General features: G+C 31.8%; 1 protein-coding gene across 1 annotated transcript; it reads left to right on the forward strand.

The window, feature by feature from the left end:
• Positions 1-6,117: 6,117 nt before the first annotated feature.
• On the forward strand, positions 6,118-10,236 carry LOC132306411 (ras-related protein RABA1f-like). Its single transcript, XM_059803797.1, has 2 exons — positions 6,118-6,612; positions 9,473-10,236. The coding sequence occupies exons 1-2, from the start codon at positions 6,392-6,394 to the stop codon at positions 9,903-9,905; spliced, it is 654 nt and encodes a 217-aa protein (XP_059659780.1). The 5' UTR covers positions 6,118-6,391; the 3' UTR covers positions 9,906-10,236.
• Positions 10,237-10,440: the final 204 nt, after the last annotated feature.

Below are 10,440 nucleotides of genomic sequence, written 5' to 3' on the forward strand. Positions count from 1 at the left end.
ATTAATCTTTCACCTAAGATAAATATTAAATAAAATCTTTAATACTTATTCAAATGTTCCAATTTTAATACACGACAATGAGCATATCAAGGGGCAATATAAAATCATGCTACATGTTTAAACCAAGTCATGAGCAACCGGGAAAATTAGATCCCGTACAAGAAAAATAAATAATAAAATCTCTAGATTTTATATTTAATCATGCAAACAAGTAGTATAAGCATCACAAGCATGCTATATAACAAGAATTTAAACCTAAAACATCTCCTACCTCAATTTGAGATGAAAATCCCAAAGGCCCACCAAAATAAAAGTGCTCCGAATTCGACGATACCGAGAGGTTTTGTCGGGGACAACGCCATGAACATAACCCCCATGAAAGCCCCATCAAAATCATAACTTGATCTCAAAACCAAACTCAAGAAATGGTCAAAACTGAATTCTAATAAGGGGGAAAGGTAGAGCACGGCGAGGGGAACAACAAACGTTAAGGCCGAAGACTTTCCATCAAGGAAAAGTGAACCAAAAGAGGAGAGAGAAGATGGCAGCACCCCTTGGGCTGCCATGGGAGCTCCAGGTCGTGCATGAAGAGGGGAGAAGATGAAAAATGAAATATCTCACCCCCCTTTTATAGAAATCTCAAAAAGTGCCCCGAACAGGCCCCGCCAAGTCCGAAAAAGTAAAATTTGAGCAGACGTACTCAAATGGCAAAACTTTGTGAACGAAAAAGATTTAAAATGATAAAATATGAATAACGGAAGAAACGGCGTCAAAAACCGAGTCCTGAGTAGAAAGTTATGCCCAAAACAAGTTTGGCGAAAACCAAGGCCAGAAACCCTGAAACTGGAAAACATCAACCAGGAGGAAATTCCAAGAGTACACAACTCGACGAAATGTGAAAATGAATCCCGTACGAGGATCCAGGTACAAAACAAAACATTTTGCAATAACTTTCATTAATTGCACAATGGCCCCTCCAAAAAGTGAAAACTGCACTTATGGCCCAGAATGAAAATATCTTCCAAAAATATTTTCTTAAAAACCCCTGAAATAAAATATCTTCAAAAGATATTTACGAAAAACACCCTAAGAAAAGAAAATAATTTCAAAAAGCTTTGCATCATGCCCCCTATGGACACCGGGAGCAACCAGAGTACTTTCTTGTAAAAGTAAAGATACGTATTTCGTGGAAACCACTCAAGATAAAGGCACATGAAGTCAAAAACCAACTCCGAGCATGAGAAGTGAGGTTGTGCCAACAATGTGACAAATGGGGAAAAGACATAATAGGGAAAAAGACGAAATAGTGCATAGTGTCGAAAAACGAAAAATGTGAAAATGACTCGGTCCTCAAAGGAAGTTGTCAATCCATGGAAAAGAGTCTCAGGAACCAATTTCGAGCACTCGAGATGACACTAAGCGACACGAAACAGAGCTTAGAAAAGAAAATTAAACGAAAAAAATTTATTCGTAAAATTTCAGGAAAAAGGAAAGGAAGGCAAATGACTGGGTCATTACAGGCTATCTCCATGGTAAAAAATGATCCTCCTCTTCTTAGTAGGAACCCTAGATGAGTGGAAAAACTTTTCCCAAATGGTGTATATCTCTCTCTTATCTTTAGCCTCTCTCTTCTATATTAATGTTGTTTTTTCATCCAAATAGCTAAAATCCTTATACAGGTAACTCAAATGTCACACCCAATGGTCAGACCTTCTGCACTAGGGCCTCCCAATGATTGCACCACGAGCACACTTTTTAATTGGCTGGAACTCTGTTTTTAACGCACTTGAGGAAGTTCGATCGATCACAAGGGTGCTTGGATCGATCGAACTATGGCGGCACCTTTTTGAATAATGACAAAGCTGAGATATTTTTGGGATATTTTTGGGAAAAGGACAAAAGTGGTAGGTGAGGATAAGATCAAAAATGTTCGATTAATCGAAGGAGAGGTTGGATCGATCGAAAAGGGAAATTTCCTGCATATAAGGACAAAAGACTCGATCCATCATAACATGGTTGGAACAATCACAGTGTGATCGATCGGAGATTGATTCGATCGATCGAAGAGGGCTTATTTTCACCACTTTGCTCCTTTCTTCCACTAAGCTTGAGATTGCTTCTTTTATACTCTAATTCAGCTGAATTGACTTATTTTGGGGATAAGTGCCTGAAAAGGAATATAACATGAAATTAGACTAAAATGAGAAAATAAGATATAATAAGGTACTATAACAGTCAAGCTTAAGGGGTTTAAATGTGCACTTTTCAGCACTTATCACCAATCTGGCAGCAACCAAAAGCTCTTAATTGAACCAAGTAGAAGATTCAAAAAAGAAAACAACTCAACCTTTTTTTCCTTCCCAGAAAACCCCACATGATTTTGCCTTGGCATTTTCTTCACAAATGATTTTGGCGATGGCGGACAATTAAAGAAGAGAAAGAAGGAATAGGAAAAAAATAAATAAAATTATCCTTTTTTATAATTTGTGTCTTTTTAGTGTGATTAATTTGGTACCTTTTAGCATTCCAAACTGAACAATAGTGAACAATTATAATTATTGTTTCTAAAAAATCCTTTAAGAATTCCAAACTAAACCAGAGTTAATAATTATGATTTAAAGATACTTTATTAGAATTTTTATTTAAAAAAAATGAAAAATGTTAAGAAATAGAGAAAACTTCAATTCTTACTTATAACATAGCAATTTTTTTTTGGTTTAAGAAAAACGTTTGTGTCCTTTGAAGTGTTTCCACAAAAGAAAACGTTGAAGAATAAATACTAATCAACTCCATTTATTAATAATAATTCATGTTTGTACTTTAATAAGGTATAATGTAGATAAGTGCTTTAATTAGTCTTTTTATATTTTAAAAATAAAAATTTTAGGAAATTAAGAGATGGGCTTACACACGTGCAAAAAACAAGCATAAAGTTTCAATTTGGTGCAAATAAATCCCTTTAATAAATTTAAACTCTAAATTGACTAAATTATCTTTACTAAACATTTTATAAAATATATAAAAATAAATAATTTTGTAAAATAACCAAAAATGACATTATTGGAGGACGCCCCTCACATGCAAAAAAGTTCCTAAAGTTTCAATTTGGTGCAAATAAGTCTCTCTGAAAAATTTAAACCCTAAGTTGACTAAATTACCCTTATTAAACTATTTTATAAAATATATAAAATATATAATTTTGTAAAATGACTGAAAATAATACTATTGGAGGATGCCGACAATGGACAAGTAAAGATAAAAATATAAAATAAAAATATAAGTATAAAAGAAAAGTAAAGATAAAACTAGAAAATAAAAATGAAAATAAAAATGTGCTCCAAACTGCAAACTAAAGAAAACAAATATGGTCCAAACTCTGAGATTGAAAATTTTTTCCTTTTTATTTTATTTAATAGTGTTGCTACGAGAAAAAAAATAAAATAAAGAAAAAAAAATTTAGTAGAAAACTAGTAAGTTGAACTCTCAAAAAATCCAACCCCTATACTAAGAGATTAGTATTATATATAACCCTTTTTTTTATACTAAGAGAGTAAAAGGGTAAAACGGGTATTATATTACTAATTTATATCAGGTTTCTAATTGACGGGTATTTTTGGGTATTCTTTTCATCTCTACACTTTAGTCCAGTATACACAGTGAGTTTTTATGATTTTAAGGGTTAATTAAAGTAAAATTGTAGAATTTGTGTTTTTTTTTTTTATTTGTGGAAGAGAGATCATAATCTATTCACAATACATATATGTATAAATATATATATATATATATATATATATATATATATATGTAAACAAAGGAAAAAAAAAAAAAGGAAAGGAAATAATTGATGGATTCGTCACTTTTAAAGTGTGCATATATATAGAACTAGAAAAAAGATATTGTGTGACTTATATAGTAGAACTTGAAAAAAGATATTGTCCAACTTATTAAGATAGATGAATAATTGGAATGTTTTTACAACTAGTTAGAATTTGGAATAAAATAAAACAAAATTAATAAGAAAGATGAGACAATTTGTAACAAAGGGTCAGAGAAAAATAGATTGAAATTTTAATTTTTAAATAGCATGCATTTAGGGAGATATACAATAATTTAAATTGTAATCTATTAAATGTTTTATGGGTGAAGTATTGTGCAAATCACAGGTTACCTTAAGTTAATTAAGTGGATAAAAAAAATAGAGATTTTATTTTTAATTTTATTATTATTTTTTAGTCGATGTTTCATTGTTTTGTATGTCAATGGTGTAATTTTTAATTTCTTTTTCACACTCAAACCGGCAATATCAACTTTAGTATCAAGTTATGGATGTAATTTTCTAACACTTACAAAAAAAAAAAATTAAAGAAAAAAAAATTCCAATTAGTAGTGAGATGTGATTTGAAGAGATTTCTATTTTTATAAAAAAAAATTCCAATTAGTGGTTAGATGTGATTTGAAGACATTTCTATTTTTATTTTTTGAGTACTTACCTTTTATTATTATAATTAATTGTATTAATAAATATTAAATTTGGAAACTAGAAATAGTGGTAGTGATTTTGTATTAAAATGAAAGTATATAGGTAGGTTTAGAATGTAACCATTAGATTTAGATAGATTTAATCTAAATCTAATGGTCACTATAAAAAATGTTGAATAATTTTCTTTCTATATGGAGAGTAAGAGATCACTACTATATATATATATATATATATATAAATCATTAGAAGAAAATAGAAAAAAAGTGAAAAGGAAAGAATAAATGTTTCTTTAATTTTATCGGACATTAGAATTTTTTTATTTTTATTTTTTCATTTTCGAGGCGTTAGACTGAAGGTGTGATATATGTGTGCGTGTGTCTAGGCACATATGAAACAAGTGAAAAGAAAGAATTGCTATAAGGGACAATTTTGTCTTAAAATAGGTAAGTTTTTAACTTCCTTAAAAATAGAAACACTACCTTAATTACAGTTACAATGATTGATATTTCTACAGTTTTTATTTTGAAAAATTGTCTTTAGGTGTATTTTAACTCATTAAAAGTGTTTTTAGTAGTTACCCAATTTAGGTTAATTAGCTTTTTGAATGAAGGTTGAATTTGGAACTTGCAAAACTGCATTCTTTGACAGAGGTTCAATATTTTAGGTAACTTTTTTTTCTTTACATAAATTTGTCTTTTTTATCTTTTATAAAGATAATTACATTCATTCCTTAATAAAGTTGCTATTATCAAATATGGTAACACCCTATTAAAGAATATTATTGTAAAATTAAGTAATAAAAGTGTTTTTATAATGTTACTAAATAAATTATAAAATAATTTAATTTAAAAAAATACTTATTATAATGTATCAACAAACACTTGAAAAAAAATTCTAATTGCACTTTTCAAATTCTCCAATTAAAGAACTTTCGTAATATTCTTTTTGTTAACAAATCAAATGATGGATTCGTTTGTTTGAACGTAAAATATTTTTCAAAAAATATTTTTTTATTTTATGATGTTTGGTTCTAGTAAAATATTTATGAAGAAAAAAATTATTAAAATTTAACATAAATAACTTATTTATCAATTTTCGGCAGGTACATATCCTGCCGGATGGACTCTACCTCAACCTCGACGTAGACCTTTGCCAAACACTGACAAAGTAAAAATAAAATAATATTTTACTTGAAAAAAAATATTTTTCAAAAATAATATTTTAATTTGAAACAAAAGGAGCCAAAGAGGCGAAACTAGAAATTTAATTAAAAGGAAGACAAAATTATTATTATTATTATTTAACAAAAAAAAACTTACACATCCAATTATGGAAAGTAAAAAACTCAAACCTTGGAGTGTTTTGGAATGTGAAGAATTTGGTAAAATTAAAAAATTAACTTCCAAAATATATATATATATATATATATATAAGTAGAATTTCTAAGTTAACCAATTTATTAGTAGAATTTCTAAGTTAACCAATTTAAACAACAAAATGAATTATATATATATATATATATAAGTAGAATTTCTAAGTTAACCAATTTATAAGTAGAATTTCTAAGTTAACCAATTTAAACAACAAAATGAATTATAATAATAGTAACAAAGTTGAATCAAATTGGGTAGGTTGAAGCAAGCCCTGTGCATTCCTCTTTAAACACCTCTCCCTCTTCTTTTCTCTCTCTCAAAACACTTTTTATAACGGTGCCCTCTCTCTCTCTCTCTTCGCAGTGTCGACAACATTTGAAGATCAGATTCTTGAAACCCTCCTTCTCTCTCCAAATTTCTCTCTCTAGAAATGTTGGCATCTATACGGTGTAAGATCAACAGATAAACGAGAGATTCTGACACTTTGATCTGCAAAACCATCTTCAGATCTCTCTTTCTACTAGAATTTCGAACGTAAATGGGGGCGTACAGAGCTGACGACGATTACGATTACTTGTTCAAAGTGGTTCTCATCGGCGACTCAGGCGTCGGCAAATCCAACCTTCTCTCCAGATTCACCAGGAACGAGTTCAGCCTCGAGTCCAAATCCACAATCGGCGTCGAATTCGCCACTCGCAGCATTCATGTCGACGACAAAGTCATCAAGGCTCAGATTTGGGACACCGCTGGCCAAGAAAGGTTTAGATCTGATCTCACGTTCTATCTCCTTTTCCTATGCATCTTAGATAACAATATACTAATTGTTCGTGTGTATATTTGTCTAGATATTATCAATTCCACAATGCCAATAGGTATATATATATATATATATATATATACCCACACATATCTATATATGTATATACGTTTATGAAGTTCATAATTTCAGGCTATTTCTCCCATTCACGGATGATAACTTGTAAACTTTTGCAATGCATAACTGGATTTTGGTTCACAATGTCTGGAAATTTTCTGTCTTTTTGTACAAATTGTTTGAAATTTGTTGTTGTATAGACATTGATCCCGTGCACTGGACCTTACCCCTAATCAGATCTGAAGTTTGGCTTTTCACGCTTTTGATTGATTGCTGAGGGAATTGAGGAAATTATAAACTTTTAAATTTCATTCTCATATTTGAATTTGATACAAGTGGATAAATTTGGATTGGTAGTTCATGTTTTCGGTTGCTAAACGAAGCAAAGATTCACCTTAATTAACCCAAATTGTTGTATCACTCTAAGGCAATATACTTTGTTTCAGGTTTACTTGGATTTTCGACCCCGTCTTGGTTATACACCCTCAGCAACACTAATCATTTCCACATCTTGAACGGTTTCTTAGATTCACATTAGGGGCATTACTTGCTACAGTAGTAGCAGTGACGAAGAAAAGTGAGAATGTAGGTTCAAGTTTGAGAGTAGTCACTTATACAAAATAATGTCACAAGTTAGATCTGTCTACAATTTTCCCTCCTCATGGCACCTCCTGTGCAGGACCAGCCTTTTGGTAATGATTAATGCTGTTTATTCTGTATCGTGGTTAATTATGATAAAAAATTAAAAATCTTTCCTCTCTAGCATCTTCACAGAAACTGAGTACGCTTGGCATCCCTTTAGTTTTGATTAGCCCCATTGCATTTTCTATGCGGTATGCAATTTGAAGTGAAAAATCATCTTCGAATTTGGGGCATTGAGAAAAATAGGGGAGTTTATTATATATCATGGCATGTTATCATTTTCAGTTTCCTTGAAATGATAAAATTTATTATTGTGAACAACATTTTGTGATGGTTGCCATTTTCTAAGATGGCCTAATCCAAGATGATAGTTAGAAAATCTTGTAAAATATCCGTATGATTCAAATTCGACAAGACATCCAAACACACCCCAAATGTATTCGTTGCTTTGTTTTGTTGGAGGGATGGAAAAATGAATGGAAGGGAGAGGAGAAGGAATGGATGATGCATCCCTAGGGAAGGGAATCATCTCTTACTCGATCCAAAATAAAAGTATAAATTTTCACTTTTTTCTTTTTTTAGTTTGGTTGGAAGGGAAGGGAAGGGAAGGGAAAGGGGTGTTATTAGATATATATATTTTTACCAATGTATCCTCATTAGATAAGTTTATAAAAGGTAAATATTCATTTGGGTCTAACAAGTGATTTTGTTTGGTATTACATATTTGTAGGGTAGTTTTTCTTTTTTTCCTCTCCCGTTAATTTTGGACGGATAAGAAAACATGGGCTAGGAGGGATGCTTTATCCCTCTCTTCCCTTCCAACCAAACAAAGGAAGCTTCTTCTATTCGTCCTCTCTTCAATCCTTCCTCAATCTTTCCTTCCAGCCAAACATAGTATTAATGGTTGACTTATTTCTAAAGATGTGTTGTGAAAATCCCTGGATTCACTGGTTTCCTAATATTTTTTATTTTTATGGTGCTTTAGATGTGTTACTTTTCTATGGGAGCAAATTATTGACCATCTTAGTACTCCCACAGCATGCTGAGATGCTCTATATATTGGGCGTTATAAATATTGTTACTTCATTGCAGAGACGAGTCTAATTTACTAAATATTTGTTTGACATGTCTGCTATCTCTTATGTTTATGCTTTGGCTTGAAATTGGTTACAGTGGAGAGAGAAAAGGGACTTGAAATGTCTAAGCCTCTGTTACATGGACTCTTTAAAAGTATTGAAGTACCCTTGTCAGACACATATCCCTCGGACATGGGTATGGGATATGTGTCCGACACTTTTGGTTGGACATGTATTTAAAAAGCATATCCAATTATTCAATTATATTATATTATTACTTTAAAATGAGTTAAATGCCTATATTGAACATTATATTAGATAAAAACACTACTTTACTCTAGAAAATAAAATAAAATAAATAATAAAATGAATATTTAGTCGTGTCCGTGTGTCCTTCTATTCAGAGATTTGACACGTCTGACACAGGGATACATACTCGTGTCACACCCGTACCCGAGTCCATGTAACATAGGTCTAAGCTACCAACAACATCTAGTAATAGTATGATATAAAATGGAAAACTGCTTTTGCCTTTTTATCCTTATTAGCTATTGAATAGCCCATTATTTCTTCTCAGCAGAAAAATGTCTTTTGTGCCCATCAACTCTGTAATAAGAACAGATTCCAATGATTTAAAAATTTCATTTGAGCAGTACATTATTAATCGATCAATTACCGGGTGATGATTTGATAGAGACATAGTTTCGTTAAGTTTTGGGTGCTTGCTTTGATATAACTAACAAACACGAGTTTTAACAGGTTTCAGCTTTCATGTTTCAAACAGATGTTTTTTGCTGCGCTTCCCTTATTTCCCTTTTGTGTACATGTCAATTGACTGCTTGCTTCAATTTATTCTTTTGCTTCGTAGTATTTATCTTTTCACATATTTCCGTGTTTTTGTTGTATGATTCTTAAGAATAGATCTTCATCTCACCCGTATTGGTTATTTAAGCTCAAACAAATATTTGTATCTCAAGTACGTTCCTCTAAATTATATGATCTTCTCATTTCAATGTCTTTGTTAAAGATATCGTGCAATTACGAGTGCATACTATCGAGGAGCTGTTGGTGCATTGCTTGTTTATGACGTCACCCGGCAAATCACGTTTGAGAACGTAGAGAGATGGTTAAAGGAACTTCGCGATCACACAGACCAAAACATCGTGATCATGCTTGTGGGGAACAAGGCGGATTTGCGTCATTTGCGTGCTGTTTCCACTGAGGATGCGAAGGGATTTGCCGAAAGGGAGAGAACCTTCTTTATGGAGACCTCTGCTCTAGAGTCCATGAATGTGGAAAATGCTTTCACAGAAGTGCTCTCTCAGATATATCGCGTCGTCAGCAAAAAGGCACTTGAAATCGGGGATGATCCGACAGCTTTGCCCAAGGGGCAGACCATTAATATGGGCGGCAAAGACGATGTATCAGCCGTGAAAAAAGTTGGATGCTGCTCATCATAGTCTAAAGAAACGAAGATATTCCAGTGGCAAAAACCAATTATAAGGAATGCGAAGAGTTAAAGATTTCAGTGATTTTATTTGCATTCTTCTTCTTCCATCTCGTCTCTGTAATTTTTCCCTTTCCTCGGTGTATTATTAGAGGTTTTTTTGGTCACTCTTTAGGTTAGTCTATATATGATTGCTCAGGATTTGATCTGGAATGTTTTTTTTTTTTTTTTATTTCCTTATTTTTGCATCGAAATGGTTGATTAATTTTTGCATAATGGTAGTGGAATGTTAGGTTGATTACATTTTGACGACCTAAAGTTTATCAACAAGCTCAAGTTACACATTTGAATCTTGGTCCTTTCTTTTCTTCCGCATTCATTTATTAAATTTTTTTTTATTGTTATTATTTCTGATTGAAGTTAGAAATTATTTTTTGTCGCCTGTTTGAGAAGTTGCCCTAAGAAAGTTTTTTGACATTTTTTTTGAGACTTGAATCCATGACCTCTCTTTGGAAAATAAGAGGCTGATACCGCTAGGTCACTGGCTT

Source organism: Cornus florida, unplaced genomic scaffold, assembly GCF_030987335.1.
Source record: "Cornus florida cultivar Cherokee Brave unplaced genomic scaffold, ASM3098733v1 CherokeeBrave_3.0.0_Hap2_Chr05, whole genome shotgun sequence".
Lineage (NCBI taxonomy): Eukaryota > Viridiplantae > Streptophyta > Magnoliopsida > Cornales > Cornaceae > Cornus > Cornus florida.

Coding starts and splice junctions, on each gene's coding strand:
- LOC132306411 (XM_059803797.1), top strand. CDS start 6,392: ATGGGGGCGTACAGAGCTGACGACGATTACGATTACTTGTTCAAAGTG. Junction 6,613..9,472: donor GACACCGCTGGCCAAGAAAG/GTTTAGATCTGA, acceptor TCTTTGTTAAAG/ATATCGTGCAATTACGAGTG.